Raw genomic sequence first — 24470 nt, 5'->3', positions numbered from 1 at the left:
CTGGTCTTACACGCCCCTCCTGCTCAGAGGTCTTCAGCCAGTCTCTGGTTGCTTCCAGGCTAAAGCCCTTCCTCCATGTCAATGCAACCTGGGCAGGCGGGGGCCAGTGGGGGGGGGGGGCAGGCGGTGCCCAGGAGCCCCGGGGTGGAGCCCAAGACTCCCAGAGCCCCGGACAGAATGAGCTCGTTTAGGAAGGGCTAGGGAAAGCTGGGAGAAGACAGCGGGGAGGAGCATGGCCTTTCTAAAGCCAGCGGGTGGTCCCTGGGGGTTCCGAGGTCCGGGACTGAGAAAAGCACGACACCCGGAGGACAGGGGGACCTTGGGAGGAGAGCGGCTCCAGAGTGGGGAGGGGTCGCCCCACTTTACTGAAGACTTTGCAAAGGAGAAGCTCTAGGTCTCCGCGTGCGACGGACAGAGCCGGGATCGGGACCCAAGAGTCCAGACCCCCGCCCTGGGCACCGACCAACTAGCTCCCGGGCTCCAGGGAGAGTGATGGTGAAACTAAGGCAGGGGCTAGCGGATCCAGCTCTTGCAGAGGCGAACTGGACCACAATGGGGCTGAGGGGCGGGGCCACAATAGGGTTTGTGGGCGGGGCATTGGAGCAGCTGCCGGGGCTGAAGTTAGGCCCAGGGGACCCGGGCCTCCCACCGGGATGGTCGGTCTACTTTTGGGCCGCTGCTTCTTTAGACTTCTCCCCTCGGCTCTGCCGGGGCCCCAGCAGGTGAGTGCGGCCCCAGAGGCAGCGGCAGGGCCTTTCCTGATGTGCGTGTCTACATAACAGCCACCTAGTCCAATGCCCACTCGGCACCCCAAACTTCCCACTGACCCCTCCCCAAAGCTCCCCCCGCAGTCCCCCAGACTCCTCACTGACTCACTCCGAGCCCCTCCCACGGACCCCGCCCTCGCCCCTTTCCGAGTCCCCCGGAGGTTCTTCTCCACGCCCCTGACTCCTGCCAGAGGCAAACGGGGGTGGCCCGGTGGGCTTCTTGGTCTCTGCCTCTGGGAGCGGGGTGGCCTCGGGGTTCTGGGGCCCCAACCCCCCCAGTTCCTCCCCACCAAAAGGCCTCTCTGTTTGTTGTCCGGGCTCCTCGGAGACCGGCCGGAGGCGTGGCCGACCTGGCGGCTCCAGCCTAGCGGCTACGAACCAGTACGGGAGAGGGGCGCGGGGTCCGGGAGGGAGCCTTTGGCGGGGTCGGCAGCATCTTCCGACTCTCAGGTGCAGCAAAGCTCGTCCCGGAGTCCGGCATGGACAACAGTGTGTGGGTGGGCTCTTGGCGGCCCCACCGGCCCCGGGGCCCCATTGCAGCACTCTACAGTGGTCCTGGGCCCAAGTATCAACTGCCCCCTAGCACCGGTATGCCACGTCCAGGATGGGGGAAACGGGAGGTTCGGGGGGGAGAGAGGACTGAGCCCCCAGACCCACGGCAGCCCTAGTGCAACTACTGCACCCAGTACACAAGTTCTGCGCCGCCGCCCCGCCCCCAGGTCCCTGGGAGGCCGAGGGAGGGCTCAGGGTGAGAGAGGGATTGTATTCGATGGGCTGCCCAGCCTCCCGGGCCCACGACGGCTAGGGCTGCCTTCCCCGGAAGGGGCCTGGGCAGAAAAGGGCCCGGCCCGGTGATCCAGAGGGCAGTCCTCGGAGACTGAGGGGTGGCCCTTGGACTGGGGATGGAGACGGACTCCTCCACTCGACGCCTTCCGCCCCGGTTTCCTTCCTCCCTCCAGGTTACAAGATGCACGACCCATCTCGGTTCCGGGCTCCTGCCTACACGTTCGGTACCCGGATTGCCACCCAAAACACGACGTGTGGCCCCGGCCCAGGGCACCTCATCCCTCAGCGCATGACCGTTCGGGGCCCCGATGGCGGGCCTGCCTTCTCCATCTACGGACGGCCCCGAGAGAGCCGCCTGTTCCGCACTCCGGGCCCTGGTCAGAGAAGACCTAAGCTGAGGGCTCCCCACCCCCCACCCCCACCCCACCGCGCTGGGGCCCAAATCTAAGCCCGAGGCGCCCTCTCCCCCAGTTTCTCGGCCCTGCTTCCCTCCAGGACTTGCTGGGGGCCTCGCCTTCTCAGCTCTCCCTGATGGGACTCGGAGACCAAGGGAGGAGGAGGACCTGCTCCGCCCCCACTGAGGAGGACCCCAACCTGACAGCCCCGCTAGACTCCGCCTGGGCACTTCAGTGGGCCCGGATCTGGCGTCGCTCGGGCCCTTAAGCCCCTCTTTTCCTGGCCCCCATCAGCTGTGGACCCGGGGCCCAAGTGTCCCTCTAATAAACTACAGCCCACCCGACGTCTCCCTAGCCTCCGCCCTCTAATCGTGCCACCCAGGGACTGAAGCAGCCCTTCTCCCTGCAGGTCGCTACTTTCCAGAGCGGGCAGCCCGCATCGCTTACCCCTGCGCCCCGGGGCACTCAATAGGAGGCCGGAACAAAGAGTTAAAGGCGGACCTAACCCCCGGTGAGCCCCCGCCCCCGCCTGGCAGGCCTGGAACAGCACCCAAATCCCAGGAAAGCCCGCGCACGCGCACCCCTGGCCCTCGGGAGCTGGGGCCGCGGCCACCTGGGGCAGACCTAAGAAAGGGCGTTCGCTCACGTTCCTTTCCTTCTCTGGGCTCAGTTTCCCCGCTGTAAAACCAAAGGATAAGAACAGACTTAAAGGCATTAAGGAGCGAGGGGATCCCCACTCCCACCCCCGCCTCTGCAGTCAGCGAAGAGCTCCCTCCCCCCACCCTCCACCTCGCCTCCCGGCCCAACCGGTCCCCTTCCTCCCTGGGCCCTAGGCCCGGCAGCCTACACGATTCCGTCGCTCATCGGCTCCCGTCTGATCCACAAGCCTTCGGCTCCCACTTACTCCATCTACGGCCGCAATGCTTTGGGCAGCTTCTGCCAAGACTTGAGCAAGGTGGGGAGGGACGGAGGCGTTCAGCGCCGGCCGGGGCGGGAGGGAAGCGGGGAGAGCACTCACTCCGAGGGCCAGCGAGAGCCACGAGGCCCGGGGGCTGGGCGGCCTCCCGTCTGAATCGCGGCCGCCTCTCCCTGCAGACTCCGGGCCCCTGTGCTTATCACGAGGTGAACCCGGCCGTGTACAAGCCCAGGGCCCCCCAGTTCACCATGCAGCCTCGCAACTACCTGCCCGGGGACAACACCGTGAAGCCTGGGCCGGCAGCCTACCACCCTCTTAAGGTCGGGCTGGAAAGAGCTGCCCAGGAAGGACCGCGTGGGGAGAGGGGAGGGAAAGGAGAGCCCGAGCCCGAGAGACCTGGGGGGAGGGGCTGTAAGAGGTGGGCGCTGGGGGAGGCGGGGAAGACTTAGACGGCTTGCCGGCCGAGAGGGGAGCAGAGGACTCGGAGAGCTTCGGAGAGCCCGGGGTCCCTAAAAGGGGAAGGGGCTCGGGAATGGGGGAGGGGCTCCGAGGACCGCCGCGGGACAGGGGGAGAGGGGAGGGCCGCCGGCGGCTCTTGCTCAGCTGCCGCTTTCCCCCGCAGCTTCGCCAAACACCTGGAGGCCCCACCTTCGGGATCCGCCACTCGGATTACGAGGCCCCTGTTATATTGGAAATACAGGAATAACCTCTGCGGGGCCCGAGGGGTGAAACCCCACAAAGGTTCCTCTCGTAAAGCCTCCTGGCCCAGCCCTGCCTCTGTCCATCTGTCCATTTGTCCGGCCGCCCCCACCCCCCTGAGCGTCTGTCAGCCTGTGTGGCTGTGGCCGCCTCCGTCCCGGCGGTATAAAGCAGGCCCCTGGCGGGCCGCAGAGTATACTCCCTCTTCTCTCTGGCCCTGGGCGCAGAGGCCAGCCGCCCCTGCAGCTGGAGCCCCGGCCCTGGGCCCCTGCAGCCTGAGCCTGTCTGTGTCTGTCTGTCAGTGTGCGGTGACCCCATGCGGAAATAAACCTTGTCCTATACCTGCGGCTTCTTCTAGCTTTCAGCCGCGCTAGCTCGGGACATCCCGACATCCCCTGGGCCTAGAAGGTCCAGGATGGAAAGGGGCACTGCCTGCCCCTCAGGTTCCAAGGCCCCCCGGCCGCCCCGTGGCAGCCGCTCCTGGGGGCCCCAGCACAAGGCGTTACCTGGAAACCTGCAGAGCCCAATTAGGAAGTGGGGGTGGGGGGCGGGCAGAGCGACCCACTTCCTGTTTCCCTTTCCCAGTGGGTCCGAGGCCCACCAGAGCCCAGACTGACCTGGAGGTTTCATTGTTCTTTGATCCTGGCTGTGCAAGTGGGCCGCTTTAGCAACTTTAGCATACAGACTGTTGGGCATCCAGAGGGAGGGAACCTGGCCTAGGGGTTTCCACTATGCCTCTAACACTTCTCATGTGACTCTCATGCCTCAGTTTCCTTCTTGGTAAATAGAGAAAATAACCCAGGCCCCATCTCTGAGACTGAAAGGAAAGTGCTTTTCCAGCCCGAGAGCTTGGTCCCTGTTGTTATCTTTATCCCTAAGGTCCCTAGGGCCCCCGAGCATCTGGGTGGTCTCCTCTTTCCCTAAAATACCAGAATTAGGGGGTAGCTGAGTGGTGCAGTGGATAGAGTGTTCAAATCTGGCCTCAGACACTTCTTAACTGTGGGACCCTGGGCAAGTCACTTAACCCCCATGCAGTTCTTCTTCCTTGGAATAAATATGCAGTATTGTTCTAAAGTGGAAGATAAGGGTTTAAAATAAATAAATAAAATAAAATATCAGAATCTTGGGAGGCAACTCTTATCTACAAAAGGCTTACAGTAGATTGAGAGCTACATCTAGAGCCAGGAGGACCTGGGTTCAAATTTGACCTCAGACACTCTCTAGCTGTGGGACCCTGGGCAAATCACTGTCAAACTCTTCCTGCTCTTGGGCCTTGAACTCAATTACACAACATTGATTCTAAGATGGAAGTAGGAGTTTTTTTTGTTTGTTTGTTTTTTTAAAGAATAGGTGTACTTAGCCCATCAGCAGGCTAGTTAAGGACCAGCACAAGGCAATCCTATTGGACTGGGGACCAATCCAGAGAGCTCCCCTGTGGGAGGGAGGGCAGAGTGTGAAGGACTAGGGCAGTGTTGGCAAAGGCATGCTAGCCAGCACTCAGGGATCTGCTCCCTTCCTCCTCTTCCCAGGGCCAGAGAACATTTTTTGCATGCCCCACCCCATCTCTCCAGCTGCCCAAAGCAAGCACTTCCCCTCCCCCCCCCCAACTCTCCAACAATCTGGGGGCTCACAGACAGTTTGAATTTGCCCTTTGGGCACTGGAACTCTGAAAAGGTTCACCAAGGAGGGACTAGGACCTCTCTGAGCCCCCAGCCACAATACCTCTTTAGCTCTGCTGGCCCAGGAACACTGGTAGGCCACACAACAATCAGACCTGTTAACATCAGTGACACGTATCAGTGACACTGGTGATTCACAGTCAAAGCCAAAGGGCCAGTTTGCACCCACCTTGTCCATTTTCCTGTACGTGCCCTAGAGACCAACCAAGCTTGGTTCCAGCATTCATCTCACACCAGGACTCTGAGATCCAGAAGCAGAGTACCTGGACAAAGAGAGTACACCCAGAAGGCATAGACTCAGAAGCTCTGGGTTCAAATCCAAACCCTACTACTCACTAATTGTACAGCTCTGGCTAAATCATGTCCCCTCTGTAAATTATAGGTAATTTACAATTTATAGATAGGGCTTATTATAGTGAAAGCAGACAGACTAAGCTAAAACCTGGCTGAGGCTGTGAACATTCTAAAATCAGAATGTTCAGAGAGTTTTGGCCCCAGAGACTGAGGAATTGGCAGGGTTTTGCCTGGGAGAGTGTTGGTAGAGGTGGCATCTGTTCATCTAAGCCTGTGGACAAGTTTGGGATCTCAGTAGATGAGTTTGAGCTTCAATCAAGAACTAGGTAGAGTTGGGTGCTTTTCCTGTTCTTGGTGGACGGCAAACAGGAAGCCCTTTACTCTCTAGCCCTCTTTGGATTAACTTACTGTATTTGAAGTTTTCCTGTGTACCAATTACATCTGGATATCATCTTGGACCTGATTTGTGAGATTCCCAAATTCCTTTTCCCTCTGCAGCCCTGTCAGTGCTGACTGTTTGGAGTTAGAGTAGTGTAGCCAATTCCACGCCAACATTCCTTTGACAGTTGTTTGTAGACTTTAAGATTTCAGCTAACCCTCTCCCCTCCTTCCCTGTCCTTCTTAAACATTAAACAAAACTTTTATAAACTTCCTGGTAGTCTCCTTCCCAGCCATCAAGAACCCACTGAGGTTAAACTGTTTTCCCTGGCTGTATTGATTTTCAGTTACTGTTTGTTTCCCCAGCTAAGTTACATTGGGTTACCTCTCCCTAAGCAGCAATGTAGCTGTACTGGTGTTTCTTCTTCCATTTTCTACCTATTTCCCCATTCCCCTAAGTTACTGTTAGTTTATTGTTACCCATTCTTTCAGATGGGACATTTATTTTTTCACCTCTCAGGATCCAAATTTCCTCCCCTGTAAGATGACTACTAAATGAAGCAGCCCCCAGACAGTCCTGCTGGTTAGCCCTTCTATCCAAGGACTTGGATAAAGGAATGTTAACCAGTCTGGAAATGACCCAAAGCTGGGAGCAAAGAGGAATGGACAAGAGGGTACAAGCCTAACAGGCTAACCAGCTTCTTTGACAGACTAGAGCATGGAATTGAGTCTGAGATTCTTTTCTATTAGAAACTTCATGAGGATGAAATGTAAACTCTTATATTTGAATTGGAAAAACCCAATTTGAATACAATATACCAGACTTGGAATATGGAGGGACTCTCGCCTCCTCATTCCTGGAAACTTTGCTATACTCTTGGATGCAGCCCCAAATCATCTCATTAGCTTTTCTGGCTGCCCCATCACACTGCAAACTTGTTGCCCTCTAAACCTCTCAGATCTCCACCCCCCAAAACAAACTGCCTCTCTCAAGTCCCATTTGTGAAATCAATGTTTTGGAAGCCAAATATGACTTGACTTCAATAGCTGTGGTTGAGGATATATACCAAATGTAAGCACGATTATAGATGGAGCCAGTCCGATGGGCTCCCACATATCATGCTCTCCCAGAACCAAGAAACTGTCAATTGATCACATCTTAAGAGGGGCACACAGGATATTGTTTGGCCTCTGGTCTCTGGTCTCTGGTCTCTAACTTCAGTTTAGCAATATGCTCTAGAATTTATTCTTTTTAATTATTTAAATTTTTAGTCATATTTTCTGTTGCTTACATTGCCATAGTTGTCCCAAGTAGCCCTCTCTTTCCCCCTCCCACAGAGTCATCACATGTGACAAATAATATTTTTTAAAGGAAAATCAGCACAAAAAGGGAAAGTCAGCAAAACTGATCCATCAGAAAAAGGCCAAAAACATGTGCCTATATAACACCTGTGAACTGCCCCCCCCACACACTTCCACATAGGGATAGGTTGGCAGTGTCTTCTCTGTTTATTCAACTCCCACTTGATCTTTGTAATTTTCTTCCTTTCTTTGGTGCATTGTTGTTCTTTCCATGTACATTGATGTAGTTACAATATTGATTGTTTTCTTGGCTCTGCTAACTTCATCCTATATCAGGTTATATACGGAGTTTTCCATGATCTGTATCCATCATATAAATCACTTCATACAGAAAGATATCGGAGCAGCAAGGTGGCTCTATGGATAGAGAGAGCCAGACCTGGAGACAGGAGGTACTAGGTTCAAATTTGGCCTGAGATGCTTCCTAGCTGTGTGATCCTGGACGAGTCACTTAATCCCCATTGCCTAGCCCTTACTGCTCTCCTGTCTTCAGTCCAAGACTGAAGGTAAGGATTTAAAGAACAAAGAAACAAAAGACAATCTAAGTCAGGGGTTACTTCTTTGCTCACTTGCACATCTGGTCTTCTCAGACAGATTCTGTTTTGTCTTCCTGAAATTGTTCATTTTATGATTTCATTTCATTCCTGAGAGTTTCTCAGATCTCCTTGGGTAGAAAGGGACTGTATTTCTGTGAACACTTTGAGTCTCCCATAGCCTACTATGGTGCATGTCAGATTCTACCTAGCTTGCCTTGATTTTTTTTATCACAAACTCTTGTAAAATTTAAATTAATGTCCAATACTTCAACTATTATATTTTATAAGTTTATTGATAATCACTAGAAATAAAGAAGTAAAAAGGTAATTATCTAACAAAACAGAACTACATGACTAAGTTTTTCTACCTGCTCAAAAAGCCCGCTCCACCAAAGCTGCAACAAGAAGACAAGAGAGCGAGAGATGGAACTCCACAGAATTTATATCCTGACTATGTCAGCACGTAATGACAGGAAGAGAGTGGAGCTCTGAGAATCATAGGGTTTTTTTTAGGGTAACAGATTCTAATAACACAATCCTCCCTGGGATCCTTTGGGAGACTAGTCTCCCCAATGGATCATGTAAACATAATATCGCAATAAGTTGGGGATAAAAGGGAAAGAGAACAAAACCAATGATTGCTAGGCACATTGACAAAAAGCCAGTTAGGGGGCAGTTCCCTTTGGCATAAAAGGGTACATTGAAAACAAATGCATTCAACCCCCCACAGTTCAATTTCACTACATCCCAAAGTTCATTCTGGATCTTTTGGTGCAGTGTGAGATTTCTGTAGGCATCTCCATGGCCTTCTGGGAAGCAGCAAGTTTCTTACACAAAAATTACTCTCAAACAAGAAAAACTTTTATAAAATGAGAATTTTATGATAATTATACAATCCCCACCTGAGGGGGGGGGGGATTGTATGATCCAAACACATGGATCAACTCATGATACATTAATTTTCACTAAGAAAACAGCTTTAAAAAAAAAACAAACAGTAGTGTAGCAGCTAATTCAAGAAAACCTTTTGGGTCTAAAACATCACCAAGCATCTAGATCATTCTGGTGGAGGGGTAGAGTAAACTAAAGAATTACAAATAGAAAAAACCATCCAGAAGCCACTAGGCTACCTGGGTAACACTCCCTTCTCAAGAGCCATCCAGAGGTGCCATGCCCCCTAGGAAAACCCTCCCACCTCCACCTCCAGGAGAGAATGGTCACATCATTTCTATACTAGCAATCAGTTCTTTCCTGTTAGATACAGATATAGATACAGAGTAAAATCTTTTGTGCATGGAAAAATTATACAGGTCTAGATCAGGTCTAGATTCAGGACTGGGGTAGGGTTGGGTAATGAAATCTCCACCTTTTGAAGGAAGAAAATCTCATCATGGAAAGTTAAGAAGTTGTTAGCTGCTCTACTTTTAGCAAAGGGAGCTCTAGCGTATGTCTGGATATTTGAAGTCTTGCATCATTACTATATAATGCCTCTGGGTTGGGCTAGCAATTTTTTCCCCCCAATGCTCTTCTATTTCCTCTTTCTGTACTGGTAGTTATATACTCCAATGATAAGAAAGGGTTCTGTTTTCCCCACTATCGATCTTTAATCAAATGCTTCCTCTCCCTATCCCTCTTTCCTGGTTATTTTTTATTTTTTTATAAACTCTTATCTTCTGCCTAGAACTGATCATCTTGCCTAGAGTTATAAAGCTAGAAAGTGTCTGAGGCCAGATTTGAATCCAAGATCACCCATCTCCAGACCTAGCTCTCTATTCACTGAACCATCTAACTACCCCTGTGCCTTCTCCTTTAAAAATTCAATTTTATTTTCTTTTTACTTCTGGATTGTTTCCCTCCTATCTCGACCACTCTGACATGATGAGAAGGTAAGAAAATAAAAACCCAAAAGAAATATGTAATCAAACAAAATAAATTCCCACATTAGTGACATCTAAAAAAAGGAAGAAAGAAAAAAGAGAAAAAAAGGAAAGGAATGAAACATGAATACTTCATTCTGTATTCTAAGCCCATCAGTTCTCTATCTGAGAGTAAGCAGCAGATTTCATCATTAGTCCTCTGGAACTGAAACGTGTCATTGTTTGATCAGAGTTCCTAAGACTTCAAAGTTGATTGTTCTTACAGTATTGTTATTGTAGAAATTGTTCTCCTGGTTCTACTCACTTCACTTTGCATCAGTTCACATAAGCCTTTCCAGATTTTTCTAAAATCATCCCCTTCATTGTTTCTTATAGCACAATATTCTATCACATTTATATATATATATATATATTTATATATAACATGTTTAGCCATTCCCCAGTTGATAGGCACTCACTCAGTTTCCAATTCTTTTGATATTTTTTCAGCTCTTTTTACTGATATATTTTTGTACCCATGGGTCCTCTCCTTCTTTCTTTACTTGGTAAGGGTATCATTGGGTTAAAAGGTACCCATGGATCCAGCCAGACCAGTGTTGGGTTTTGTAAAAAGTGAAATTTGGGAAATGTATAAAACTACATTTCCCGTGATCCAACATGGTCCAACTGATTTCCGTCTCCGACGTCTTGACGCAGGGGAGAGCTTAAATCTCGTGGGTTAGGAGGGGTGGTCTTTTTTGTGAGTAGGCCATGGCCTGGAAACAGGAGACAAAATGGAGGCAGCAGTTTTGAATGCTTACAAGCGCGTGGTCTAATGATTTTATCTATCAACATGGCTTTAATTAAAATACTAATTTATATATTTATCACAGCATTTATCATTTTTCATTTTTATAGTTTGTACCCCAAAGAGATAATAAGGAAAAAGACTTGTACAAAAATATTTGTAATCTCACTCTTTGTGGTGGCAAAAAATTAGAAAATGAGAGGATGCCCTTCAATTGGGGAATGGATGAACAAATTGTGGTAGCTGATGGTGATGGGATACTACTGTGCTCAAAGGAATAATAAACTGGAGGAATTCCACGTGAACTGGAAAGACCTCCAGAAACTGATGCAGAGTGAAAGGAGCAGAACCAGGAGAACATTGTACAGAGAGGGATACATTGTAGCACCATCGAATGTAATGGACTTCTGTACTAGCAGCAATGCAATGACCCAGGACAATTCTGAGGGACTTATGAGAAGAACACTATTCACAACTAGAGAAAGAACTGAGGGAGCAGAAACACAGAAGAAAAACAACTGTTTGATCACATGGTTCAATGAGGATATGATTGGGGAGGTAGACTCTAAATGATCACTCTATTGCAAATATGAATAATATGGAAATAGGTCTTGATTAATGATACATGTAAAACCCAGTTGAATTGTTTGTTGGCTATGGGAGGGGAAAGAATATGAATCATGTAACCATTGTAAGAGGTAAAAATTATAGTTGGATTGAATATTTAAGAGTTTGGACGCCCGGAATTGATTACCCAATTCCAAATTGAAGACCCAAATCAGGATGACTTTTATGGTAGTTTATTTACAAATAGGAAGAGTGAAGATAGGGATAATGAGATAATGAAAGAGAGAGAAAGAGACAGAGAGAGAGAGAGACAGACAGAGAGAGAGAGAGAGAGAGAGAGAGAGAGAGAGAGAGAGTTACTCCAGCCTGGTCTGAAGGCCTGAACCAGGCAGGGCTTCAGCAGCCCCAGCAAAGGGGGGACACAGAGGTTAATTAAACAAAGCTTCTAGCCACGAGGCCTCCTCTAAGACAAGAGGCCTCTTCGGAGAGGCTAGGGCCTCCAGAAACACCAAGGAAAAGGAGTCAGCCTTAACTTACCCACGTGACAATTCAAGAGAAAGCAGTCTGAGGTTTCAACCCAAGCTCCTCCAAGGCCAAGTTCAAAGGGCAAAATCCCTTTCACAGGAAGTTACCATCATATTTAAAAGATAGATCTTTGCGTCACTTTCTGCATCCACCCTCCAGTTCCACATGGACAAATGACAGCTTCAACCTCCTTTCGGATTGCCCAGGGTGTCACTTGCTTTTGATTTGTCTTTCAGTAGCACATGTGGATCATAGACCTTCCCCACTTGCCACTTAATTTTAAGTTGGGTGGGGTAACATATTCTTGGTGGCTAAAGTCTAAAGAATGAATAGGGGTAAGCTAATTCCATTTTCACACCATGGAAAAATATTCTAAATCAATTAATTTAATTAATTAATTAAAAACAAAAACAAAAAACCCAATAAGTTAAAAAAATAAAAAATACACACAACTTAATAGCTTTGGAGGCATAATTCCAAATTGTTTTCCAGAATTTTTGTATCAGTTCACAGCTTTACCAGCACTTCATTAATGTACCTGTTTTGCACATTATCATTTTTGTTAACTTTGCCCATCTGAAGTAGATGGGAAGTAGTACCTCAGAGATGTTTCAATTTGCATTTATCTAATTATTTGAGATACAAAGATTTTTCACATGGCTATTGATAGCTTGGATTTCTTCCTCTGAAGACTGTCTATTCACATCCTTTGATGACTTATCAATTAGTAAATGGGTCTTATTCATTCAAATTTGATTCTGTCCCCTATCCACTTTGAAATGAAACCTTTACAGAAAAACTGGTTGCAAAGATTTTTTTCTCCAAAATTCTTGCTTCTAATTTTAGTTGCATTCATTTTGTTTATGCAAAACCTCTTTAAATGTGTATAATCACAACTGTCCATTTGACCTACTATGAATTTCTTTATTTCTTGTTTGGTCATGAACTTTTTGTTTTGTTTTGTTTTGTTTTAAACCCTTGTACTTCGGTGTATTGTCTCATAGGTAGAAGATTGGTAAGGGTGGGCAATGGGGGTCAAGTGACTTGCCCAGGGTCACACAGCTGGGAAGTGGCTGAGGCCGGGTTTGAACCTAAGACCTCCCATCTCTAGGCCTGACTCTCACTCCACTGAGCTACCCAGCTGCCCCTGAACTTTTTATCATATATCGGATAGGTCGTTTCTTCCACACTTCTCAAATTTGCTTATGACGTCACCCTTTATGTCTAAATTCTTTAAACATTTGAAGCTTTTCTTGGTATATGTTGTAAGATAGTGGTGTATACCTAGTTTCTGTCAGACTAATTTCAAGTTTTCTCAGGAGTTTTCATCAAACAGTGAGTTCCTCCATAGTTGGGATCTTTGGGTCATATATCTTTTCTTTTTAAATAAAACCCCTTACCTTCTGTCTTAGATTTAATTGGTTCCAAGGCAGAAGAGACGCAAGAACTAGGTAATGGAGGTTAAGTGACTTTCCTAGGGTCACACAGCTAGGAAGTATCAGAGGTCACCCAGGACCTTCTGTCTCTAGGCGTGGCTCTGAAACCCACTGAACCATTTAATTGCCCTCCATCTACCTTCCTAATCCTCACTCACATCTATCCTCTTTCTTTTGAATAATGGATATCCATTCAAGACATGGGTTTCATTGCACTATTCCTCAAAATGGCCTCCTTCCATTGAGTAACTTAACACACACTAATTATGTTTCAAAGTCCTTACATTTTGCAAAGAATTTTCCCAGCCCAACTTCTTGAGTTAAATTAACATTGTTATTCTTAAATTACAGACTAGAAAAGAGAGGCTCTTAGAAGTTGGAACATGATATTGTTTGAGGATTCCAAATGAGACAGACTCTGAGCTCATCAATCTAGCCACTTCCGATTCTGGAAACAACATGGTGATCCTTTCCCCAAGATCCTAGATCCGGAGCTGGATAGGACCTCAGAGGCCAGTTGGTATAACCCCTTCTTATTTTACAAATGAGGAAACTGAGACCCAAGGAGGTGAGGCAACCAACTGAGGAGGTGAGGCAATTAATTGCCAGAGACAGCTTTTGAACCCTCTGAGTCCTTTGATTCCAAATCCAATGAACTTTCTTCTATGTTCAGCTGCCCCTCTTCCAGCATCAGCAGCATGGGTACAATTAGATCAGTCGACTAGAAGAAATATTAAAATAAATGCTGAATTAGGAGAAAAGACAAAGTTAAAATTAAGAATCTAAAGGATTAGTATGGTGTTGGTGTCCCAACATCACAGAGCCTGTTGAAAAACAAAAAGAAAAACAAAAAAAAACATCAACCCCAAAAAATGAACAAAAGGAAGGTTACTGACTGAGACTATCTTTTCCTCCCTTTTAGAAAAGTTTAATCACAAAAAAACCTAAAATCTTTTCTTTTACTAGAAGCCTGCCCCAATGACTCTTAATTCTGGTGTCTTCCCTCTGTTAACTGTTTCCTACTTCCCCCATATATAGCTTATTTTGTATGTATTTGTTAACATGTAGTTTCTCCCATTAGATTCTGAGCTCTGTGATCACTGTACACAGTATCAGCAATATTGTAGCAATAATCAACTGTAGAAGACCTAGCACCTCTGAGAAGTACAATGATCCATGAGAAAAAATTCTCTCCCCCTCCAGAGAGTAAGCTGATGACCTCAAGTGCAGATTTAAGCAGCTTCTCCCTCGCTCCCTTTTTTTTTTCTGGCTTTCCCCCCCCACAACAGGGCTAACAAGGAAATGTGTTTTGCATGACTTCTTATGTATAATGGGAATTGTCTTTCTTGCCTTCTCAGTGGGTGAGGGAGGGGAATGGAGGGAAAGGGAGAATTTGGAACTAAATTTTTAAAAAAAAAAATTTTTTTTAAGAAAGATTATAAGCTTCTGGAGGTCAGGAGCTATTTTTTGGCTTCTTTTTGTGTCCTCAGAACTTAGCACAGTACCTGGCACATAGGAAACATTCATAAATATTTATTGATTGGTTATTAGTTGCTATAATGAGGATACTAAGTAAGCCTAGAAATGCCTTGGCAAATAATCATCTTCCTGAGACAAGGAGGCATGGCAACAAAGTAAACTACCTGTTTAGAGTACAAGCTCATTTGCAAAACAATATGGAAGAGAATGACAGAAGATTATGAGTAAGATCACCTCAACAAAGGATTCCACTCACAGAAAGCAACAGCGTAGAACTCCACAGTTTCACCCAAGATCCAGCTTGGCCAGGCCATCCAAGAGTATTTACCTCTCTCTATTGCTGCTGAAATTAATGGCTTTTTGGGTAGATCTGGTCAGGGAGTGGCCAAGGGAATACTGATTTTGAGGCATGGAGCTCAAGTCATGAAGTTAATCTAAGTATGGGATTTATTGATCACTTATAGACCATGAGGAACATACTTACACCAAAAAGATATGAGGCTCCCTGAACCTCCCTGCCAGCCCTGGGACATAGAGATGAAGCTACAGAATTTGGAAACCAATTCCCAGGCAAGGACTATTTCTGGATGGCCCCTACATATTAGGGAGCTAGAGGTTTTAACTCAGGTAAACCAAAGGAGCTGAGTGCTCTAAGCTAGGTTGAGTCTAAATCCCAGTCACCACTGAATACACTAGCCCTAAGCCAAAACACCAGGCTTGGTAGAATTTCTTTGAAGGATGATCCCTTTGGCTGATGGGGATATGTTCTGTGATCCCATGAGGCCAGCCTATCCTCCCAGGTACCTGTCAGTCATTTAAGCTACTTCTGTCCTCTTCCTACTCCTCTGGGGCAGGAAGGAACTAATCTAAACTGTCAGCATCATCTGATAGTAAATCAGTTTAGAAGACTTCAATGATCCCCTGCTGCCTCCTCACCTCTCCAGCTTGATCTCATATTTCTCTCCATACTTTTAACAATCTGAGGTGACTCTCTGATCCCTAAAGACCTCACCTCACCTCCTCATCCTTGCTCAGGTTGTTCCCTAGGCCCAGAGGGTTCTGGCTTTCCCTGTTGAATTTCCACCTTTCCTTCTATTCCCTACTTAAATGCCACTGGTTTGTAATGATGCTGGGACCTCCAACATCCCTTTGCCTCTTGTGGATACCCTTAAACTGGTGCACTTTGTGCCTCTCGCCTTGTGTTGCCACCACCTCCTCCTCCTTCTCCTAGTCTGTGAGCTCCAGGAAGGAAGGGATTTCTAGGAGCATAGGGCCACAACCAGTAGGCAATGGGACACACAGTCGCTCAGGGTCACCCAGCTGGGAAGTGTCTGAGCCCGGACTTGAACCTAGGACCTTTCGTCTCTAGGCCTGGCTCTCAATCCACTGAGCTAGCCCAGCTGCCCCTACTTTAGGTTGCAGTTTCTTTAGCAGATGTAGTTTTTACAGGGTGGGGTTGCTAGCCCCACGCCCAACCCTCCTCCTTTTTTCATCCAGGCTAGGGACCTTCCTAGGCCCAGGAGTGGTAAGGGTGGGCAGTAGGGGTCAAGTGACTTGCCCAAGGTCACACAGCTGGTAGTGTCTGAGGCCGGACTTGAACCTAGGACCTCCAGTTTCTAGGCCTGGATCTCAATCCACTGAGCCACCCAGCTGCCCCTGAAGGAAGGGATAGTAAGAGGTAAACCATGCATCTCTCCCAGCCAGGGGTGGGCTAGAGCCAGCCTGGCCCCTCCCAGAGCCTCCAATTGTTCACTTTTCTGAGTAAACATTTATGCCTCAGAAACCAACCAATGGCAGCTTGTTTTATTGTTGCATATTTTCTCAGTGATTGAGAAAATGTTAGTATACACATAAAACTTGCAAGTGTGGTAGATGGACATTTTTTCCAGTGGGCTGTTAAACATTTACCAGCATTCCCTCCCCTAGCTGAGGCCAAGGCTCTCTCTGGATGTTACAGAAGTTTAAATGGGTCTCTTTTGGATGAATGATTTTTTTGTCAATTGCCTTTCCAGTGGCTTCCTGGGCTGGGCTGGGCTGGGCTGGGCTGGGCTGGCTCTTGGTCAGCAGACAGTCAGTCCATTACTCAGCCTCCATGGGAACTCAGGGAAAGAAAAAAGCTATAGAGGCAATTCTAAGGCACCCTGTAGGGATCAAACGGCTTGTATTTTCACCAAAACTAAGGAAGTTCAGAGCAAATGACAGGGCTAGTCAAGCAAGGAAGGCTTCTTAGAGGAGGTGAATATATATATGGATATATATGGATATAGATATAGATATAGATTTTTTTTTCAGAAGAGTGATAAGGGCTAGGCAATGGGGGTTAGAGTTAAGTGATTTGCCCAGTGTCAAATTTGAACCCAGGACCTTCCATCTCCAGGTCTGGCTGCCCTGAGGAAGTGAATCTTGAAGAAAGTGAGGGGCAGAGGCCTCTGGTACGCGGGGACACTGCTCTGTCCCGCCCACACTTCAGGTTCCAGGAATGGTCCAGTTTGTGACACGCCCCCTTCATTATCCCCAGTGAAAGGTCAAGGTACAAAAGAGAAAGGGAAGAGAGTGGGTGGGTGGTGAAGAGACCCAGAAGGCCTGAGACCCAGATTGAGAGAGGGGAGAGCAAGCTAGAAGGTAGAGAGGGCTGAGGTGGCCATGGGGGGAGGCAGGGGGGGGGGAAGACTGCCTGGAGGGGCTCCACCTTTGCCTTTTCCTCCTGGCAGAGTCCGAGGATGGCAGCGACCCAACGGACAGGGCCAGGTGAGGGGCCCTGGGGGGCACCAGTCTCGTCCAGGGCCCGAGATGTCCCCTCGGTGCTGGGGCCCCTCTGACTCGGCCCTCTCCTCCATCCCTCCCCCAGACTCCAGCCCCCAGAACCCTAGCACCATCCCGGAGCTGATTAAGAAGAAGAGAGATGGGGCTCGCCTGGAGGACGCAGAGATCCGGAGCTTTGTTCAAGGGCTGACGGAGGGCACCGTGCAGGAGGCGCAGATAGGTGACACCCCTCCCTCTCTGCCTCTGCCCGCCACGGGACCCAGAGCCAGCACCCTAGGCCTGGCCTCCCCAGGGATCCCACCTTCCCAGCCCCTGGAAGGGTTCCCCAAAGTCGCGCAGAATCTGTTGCGCCAAGGGCTCTCCCTGTGCCTGCAGGTGCCATGTTAATGGCCATCCGACTACAAGGCATGGACCTGGGCGAGACAGAGATTCTGACTCGAGCTCTGGCTGAGTCTGGGCAGCAGCTGCAGTGGCCCGAGGCCTGGGGAGGGCTGCTGGTGGACAAGCATTCGACAGGGGGTGTAGGGGACAAAGTCAGCCTGGTCTTGGCACCTGCTCTGGCCGCCTGCGGCTGCAAGGTCAGCCCCCTGCCCCCGGCCCCGGGGGCTCAAGGTATCCCTGGGGAGCCTGGGAGGGGGACGTAAATGGGGCTCCTTCCTATTAAGTGCTTCTTGCCCCAATCGACTCTTTGCTCGGCACTCCCATTTTGGGCCAGTTTTCCGAGCAGCCTGGCCCGCCTCGAGGCCGGCCGGAATTTGGGGGTGGGCTGGCTGAGAACCCCCTCAGCCCGGGCTTCCTTCAAGCCACAGACCGCAGATGAGAGCTGAGTCTATGGAAGAAGGAAGCCTGGGAGTTTTCAACCCTCAGTGGTGGGCTGGGGGCTGGGCTCCTCCACACAGGTCCCAATGATCAGTGGGCGGGGACTGGGGCACACCGGGGGCACCTTGGACAAGCTGGAGGCCATCCCCGGCTTCTCGGTGGTACAAAGTCCAGAGCAGGTATTGGGCAAAGGATCCTGACTGGGGGCCCTGCTAAGCAGGCAATGAATGGGGCAGTCCTAATTGGAGATCAATGGCCGAGGGGAGAAATCACGGGGGACTGATTGGTGGGCCATCCTTGCCCGGGGTCCTGCGGTCACTGGGGGGCTCCTCCCTGACTGGGAGGTCAGATGCAGGAGCTGCTGGAGCGTGTGGGCTGTTGCATCGTGGGCCAGAGTCGGGAGCTCGTCCCTGCAGATGGAATCCTTTATGCCATTCGGGATGTGACTGCCACCGTGGACAGCCTCCCTCTGATCACAGGTGACCGCCTGCCCACCCCCTGCTAGAGTCTGCTCAGGGGCGCTCTGCCTCCAGCCATCCCCTCTCTGCCCATTCTAGCCTCCATCCTCAGTAAGAAGGCTGTGGAGCGGCTCTCAACCCTCGTGGTGGATGTGAAATTTGGAGAGGCTGCCATCTTCCCAAGCCAAGAAAGGGCCCGAGAGTTGGCCCAGGCCCTGGTGAGTGAATGAGTGAGTGGAGCCGAGTCTGCCGCATTCCACAAACACTCATCTTACTCCTTCGATGTTTCCTCCTCTGGACCCTCCTGAGCCAATGAAATCACCAACCCAGGGGCAGCCGGCTGGCTCAGGGCATGGAGAGCCAGGCCTAGAGATGGGAAGTCCTGGGTTCCGATCTGGCCTCAGATACTTTCTAGCTGGGTGACCCTGGGCAAGTCCCTTAACCTCATTGCCTAGCCCTGACCGCTCTTCCGCCTGGGAACCAATATCCAGCACAGGCTTTTCAAAAATCCTTAGCCTAGTCCTTCGGGGGGTGGGCACTTCTCTCAGCACTGTGGCGGCCCATGAGGATCAGATTACGTGCCATGAAAGTCAGGGAGAATTTTAATTATTCTTTTTATTATTAACGTCAATCTGCCAGCACAGTGGAAACCACCTACAGCTGAGGGGCAGAATCGTCCCCTCTTGCCCCTTTCCTCCCCATCTTCTACCCCAAACGCTCAGTAGTGGATATGTAGGACTTTGGCGGAGATGGAGGGAAGGGTGTTAAAAGGAGTGGATCTGTGAGGGAGGCACCGAGGGAGCACCGAGGCATGAAATGGTCAGGCTGGCATAGGCAGAAGGAACCAAAGACAAAAGTGGCAGATGGGCTAGAAAGGCAGACTGGCACCGGTGTAGAAGGTCTTGAATGCCAAGTAGAAAAGTTGGGGTTCCAGTCAGGAGTGATTTGCTGTTGTTCAGTCATTTCAGTCAATTCTTCTTGGCCCTTTGGGGGGTTTTCTTGGTGAAGATCCTGGAGTGGTTTGCCATTTTCTTCTCCAGCTCATTTTACAGATGGGGAAATGGAGGTAAACAGGGTGAAGTGACTTGCCTAAGGTCACACAGCTAGGAAGTGTCCCCGGCCAGATGAGTCTTCCTGACTGGAAGCCCAGCGCTTTATCCACCAAACCACCTAGCTGCCTCTAATGGGGGAGAGAACATGCCAACAACTCTGCCCAGACTAGACATATGCAGAGTTCATGGATTCCAGAGATGGGAGGAAGCACATGTTGACCAAGAACTTTGGATGTGCAGGAGAGAGGGCAGATTTGTCAGGGACATGTCAGGGACATGGACAGGGAGGTGAGGTCAGCAGGAAGAAGAGCTGGCAGTGGGACAAGGGCGCTCGAAGGGAGGCTGATGAGGCCAGTGCAGAGCCGAGCCACAGACTCCTTTGGCAGGCTGGTGGAGTCTGGACTCGGTCTCCGAATGATGCCTGAACAACAATTCTCTTCCTTTCCAGTTCCAGGAAGTCCATCCCTAGGCCCAGATGGGAGTCGAGAGACTCCAGTTAAGAACCCCTGTTTCAGGGCTCAGTGAGCTTAAGGACCCCCAAGGTGGGCAGGTCCAGTAGGCAGACAGTGGTTGGGGTTGCAGTTTGGGGCTCATCTACATTGAGGTAACAGTTTAAGCCACCAGAGGGAGGAGATGCTGGCAAGGGAGAGAGCTGCCAGGGTGAGGGGGACGGAGGGCAACCTTGAGGAGCAGCTGCCTCCAAAGGCGGGGAGAAGGCGAGCCAGGAAAAGGGGCTGTGGAGCAAGTCAGAGGGGGACGAGAAGCCTGGGAGAAAACAGAGTCCCGGAGGCCAAGGAAGGAAAAAGCGTCCAGGAGCAGATGCCCAACAGACTAAGAAGTCAGTCAGCAAGTGGAGAAAAAGCCATCTGAGTTTGGCTTGGGGACCTGCCCAGGACCTGCGTAGACGTGGATGGGAGAACCTCAGCAGCCTCTGTGCCAACCAGAACAAGACTCTTCTACAACATCCCTCCACAAAGGGGTTGTCACCCATTGCTTGAATAGCTTCCAAGACAGGGAGCCCCCTACCTAACTTAACAGCAAGGGGGCCATGATTGTAGCCAGAAACGTAGCAGTATCAGAGAGAAGGGAGGCTAGACTGCAACTGGAAGCAAGGTCAGCGCAGGGCATGGGAAGACAAACGTGCTGGTTCCAAATTCGAATTTCAAATGGAAATGGGTGCCTCAAATCTGAAATGAGGGAGCCCAGGAAGACCTCTCCTCACCCATTTCTGATTTCCTGGTCCAAAATAGCCTCCGTTCATATCCAGAGGCTTCTGGGACTGTGGGCAGGAACTCCGAAAACAAAGGAAACTCTTCTTCCTGGAAATCAGTGGCTCAGAAAGGGATGAGATCTGGACATCTCTTGAATTGAAATTGAATTTGAACTGAAACTGAATCCAAACCAGAGGCCAGCAGACGTAGATGAGAGTTGCAGGCAAGGGTGTCAAAGAAAGGAATGCTAAAGGAGGAGGGGGGCATTGCCCCCTGGTGCCAGCCGGCAGCAGCAATCCTTCAAAGACTCAGATTCTGCTCTGGGTGCCCACCGCAGCCTGTAGCCCATGGAATCTGAGGGCTTCTGAGGTCAGTTTAGGACTGTGGATTCAGGTATCGCCTGGGCGAACAGCATGAGCTTAAGCAGGGAAATTTTAAATTAAGAAGCAATAAAAATCCACATCAGGAATATTCTCGGGACAGAAGAGGCTGTTGTCATCCTTGGGGGGAGGGACAAAGAAAAGGAGAGGAAAGAAGAATGAAGAGGGCAAGGGGATGATGGGAAAGGGGCTTGAGATGGGGGCGTGGGGTGGGAGGGGAGGGGGAAGGCGGAGGGAAGAAGGGAAGGGAAGGCCGGATAAGTGGAGGTAAGTCAAGAAGACTTCATGGTTGGTTAGATTTGGCAGATAAAGGAGAGAGGAGTCCAGGCTGATCAGGGGCTTTCTAACCTGGAGGGCTAAGAAGATGATCTGAGGAGGATAAGGCCGGGAAGAGAGGGCTCAGGGCAAGCACCCTGGTGACTCCAGGGAGATCAGTAAGGGCTGGGTAGATGTGGCCAGACCAGAGGATGTTTCTCTCCAGGTGGGAGTAGGGGCCCGTCTGGGGATCCGGGTGGCAGCTGCATTGACCACCATGGATAGCCCTCTGGGCCGCTGTGTGGGCCATGGGCTCGAAGTAGAGGAGGCCTTACAGTGCCTGGAAGGAGGAGGCCCCACGGACTTACGGGACCTGGTCACCCAGCTAGGTAGGACTAGGGAGAGGGTGGGAAAAAGAGAGAAGGAAGGAACCTCTCTGTTCCTCCTGCCTACTGGTCCTGCCTAACCCCCATCCCCAGGAGGATCTCTGCTGTGGCTGAATGGCCAAGCCCCAACCTTAACCAAGGGGGTAGCCCAGCTGGGCGCCATGCTGGACAGTGGCTCTGCCTTGGGCCGGTTTCAGGCCATGCTGGAAGCCCAGGGGGTGGCCTCGGACCTGGCCCAAGCCCTGTGCTCAGGATCTTCTGCCCAGCGCCAAGGCCTGCTCCCCACAGCCCCCTTCAAGGATGAGCTGCGAGCGGCTTCCGAGGGTGAGAACCTTAATTTCATGGTTGGCCCCATCCCTGTCCCATGCTGCCCTTCTCCCTTGTTCCCTTTGTGCCTCACATCCTGTCATTCCTCCCCACCTCACCTCTCCAGATGCCCCAGCTGGCTCCCCTCCCCATCCCCCTCTGGATCACTGCCTTTGTTCTTATCCCCCACCCTAAAACTCCCCTCCTCAGGCACCGTACAGATGATCCAGGCCCTGCCCCTGGCCCAGGTCCTCCATGAGCTGGGGGCTGGCCGAACCCGAGCAGGGGAGCCCCTCCACCATGATGTGGGGCTGGAGCTGCTGGTGACCATAGGACAGAGACTCAGTGCAGGTGAGGCCCGGGGTGGGGGTGGGGGCCCTGCAGGAGACCCCCTGGGCATGATGGCTCCAGCCTGAGCCAAACCCCTCTGCCTTCAGATTCTTTCAGGCCTTCTCTGGGTCCTGACTGCCTCAGGGTCCTTCCCATCCATCTCCATCCACACTGCCCTTAGTCCTGGGTACTGGACCATTCTAGGACTAAAAGGCACCTCAGAGGCCAGGTGGCCCAATCTTATTTTTCAGACAAGGAAATTGAGGCCCAAGGGAGCTGACCTCCTACTCGGTTTCCCTAATTCTTTGGGGTCTGGGTAAAACTGCTTCCTTTACTCCCCCATCTGTGGTTGCTGACGTCTGACCAGCCTGGGGCCCTTCCTCACTTCCTGGCCTGATGCTGGCCCTCCTCCCTCTGAGTTGGTGCTTGCCCTGCGCCCTGCTGCTCTCTGTCCCAGGGAGGAGTCAGGAGCTCCCTCCTTATAGTGTGATGACCTCTCTGGCTTAGACTAGGCCGAGCTGCCCTTTCCTTGCCCCTCTCCTACCCGCCACCCCGGATTCTGTCTCCTTCTCAGGGTCTTTTCTGGGCTCCCTTGGTCTTTATAAGCCATTCTCAGAACTCTGAGCAAGTTCAATTCAGTGCACATATGAAGTCCCTGCTGCATACAGTGCCCTTCCCTGGGCAGTAGGGCTCCCAGGAGAGGAAGAGCGGGACCAGACATCAGTAGAGACCTGGGATTCGTGCAGGACTTCTTGTCCCATCCTTGGGGGTCAGACCAGGCCAGCTGGGGCTGGGGAGAATGTCCTTGGAGCCTTTAAGAAATGGGAAGAGCATGCATGCCGGGCGGAGGGCACAGAGTGCCCAGGGTGTTCCAGGCCGGCAATACAAAGGAACTGTGTGTGTCAGAGGACGGAGCAGATTTAGAGAGAGGATACAATATCTGGGTGGAGAGGCTGGCCTGGGGTAGGAGCGGAAGATTGGCCTCTGATGCTGCGGAGAGTGGAGGAGAGACGTGCCTGAAGAGGCCTGGAAAGGGCTTGAGGAGACAGACCAGGAGCAGGCAGGAGGCAGGAGGAGAACCAAGGGAGTAGGGCCTCTCCGAAGCCCAAGGACAAAAACTACTAATGAAAACAACTCCCAGCTGGATGGGGCTTTAAAGACTCACACAGGGGACAAAGTGCTTTTAATCCCCCTCACCCACGAAGAAATGGGCCAGTGGCTTGCCAAGGGTCAGCAAGCTGGCCCTGAGTGCGAGGGACGGCTGAGGCCCAGGAGGATAAGGCCTGAAAGGAGGCTCTGAGGGAGCTCCAGGGGAACGCAGGTGGGAGATGAGGCCGGAAGGACCCTGGAAACAGTGGGAGGGGGCAGCACAGCTGGTCAAGGGCAGGCAAGGGAGGCCTGAGCCCCATGGCAGAGGAGCAGCAGCAGATGGAGAGGAAGGGATTGAGATCAAAAAGGAAAGTGGCGGAAAGGCCCAGGAGGCTGGGACCAGGGTACCGGGAGAGCCCGGTGCTGTCGTCGTGCTAACCGGCTCCGAATCCCCCCTTGGTCGGGGGGCTGGAATTTTAGCCGGGGGGGTTGCCCCGCAGTCTTGGGTGACGACAACTCCTCCTCTCTTCCCCACTGCCCAGGGACACCCTGGATCCGAGTCCACCACAAGGGCCCCAGCCTGAGCCCCAGCCACCACCAGAAGCTGCAGGAGGCTCTGAAGCTGTCCGACGGGGCCCCCTTTGTGCCGGACCCCTGCCTGCGGGAGCTCATCCTGCCGCCCTCCATGAAAGGCTAACCCTTTGCCCAGGGGCAGACCGACTCCTGGAGGCCCAAACAGGCTCTGGCCTGCAGGCCAGCCCCCAGACCCCCGGGTGGGGGCTTCTCCTCTCCAATAAACCGCCCTTCCGCTACTGACTGAGGCTCCTCTGTCTGCCGCCAGCCCGCCGTCCTCTCTTGCCACCCTAGCCTGGGGCGGGCTCCTGACATACTGGGGGCTGGGATGGAGACTATGCGCACTCGAATGCAGTTCGGAGTGC

At 51.1% G+C, this 24470-nt stretch overlaps 2 protein-coding genes across 2 annotated transcripts; both read left to right on the top strand.

The window, feature by feature from the left end:
• The first annotated feature begins 648 nt into the window (after positions 1-648).
• ODF3B (outer dense fiber of sperm tails 3B) lies at positions 649-3887 on the top strand. The gene is made up of 7 exons (XM_044678450.1): positions 649-722; positions 1218-1355; positions 1727-1930; positions 2358-2459; positions 2782-2903; positions 3044-3184; positions 3487-3887. The coding sequence occupies exons 2-7, from the start codon at positions 1247-1249 to the stop codon at positions 3568-3570; spliced, it is 762 nt and encodes a 253-aa protein (XP_044534385.1). The 5' UTR covers positions 649-722; positions 1218-1246; the 3' UTR covers positions 3571-3887.
• Positions 3888-17003: 13116 nt separating this feature from the next.
• Positions 17004-24348, top strand: LOC123250655 (thymidine phosphorylase). Its single transcript, XM_044679834.1, has 11 exons — positions 17004-17105; positions 17195-17231; positions 17332-17466; positions 17622-17824; positions 18146-18244; positions 18415-18544; positions 18623-18741; positions 21648-21810; positions 21901-22131; positions 22324-22464; positions 24075-24348. The coding sequence occupies exons 2-11, from the start codon at positions 17204-17206 to the stop codon at positions 24227-24229; spliced, it is 1404 nt and encodes a 467-aa protein (XP_044535769.1). The 5' UTR covers positions 17004-17105; positions 17195-17203; the 3' UTR covers positions 24230-24348.
• Positions 24349-24470: the final 122 nt, after the last annotated feature.

The sequence above is a fragment of the Gracilinanus agilis genome, chromosome 5 (genome assembly GCF_016433145.1).
Source record: "Gracilinanus agilis isolate LMUSP501 chromosome 5, AgileGrace, whole genome shotgun sequence".
NCBI classification, from domain to species: domain Eukaryota; kingdom Metazoa; phylum Chordata; class Mammalia; order Didelphimorphia; family Didelphidae; genus Gracilinanus; species Gracilinanus agilis.
Note: the sequence above shows the minus strand (reverse complement) of the source record. Positions and strands in the feature narration are given on the sequence as shown.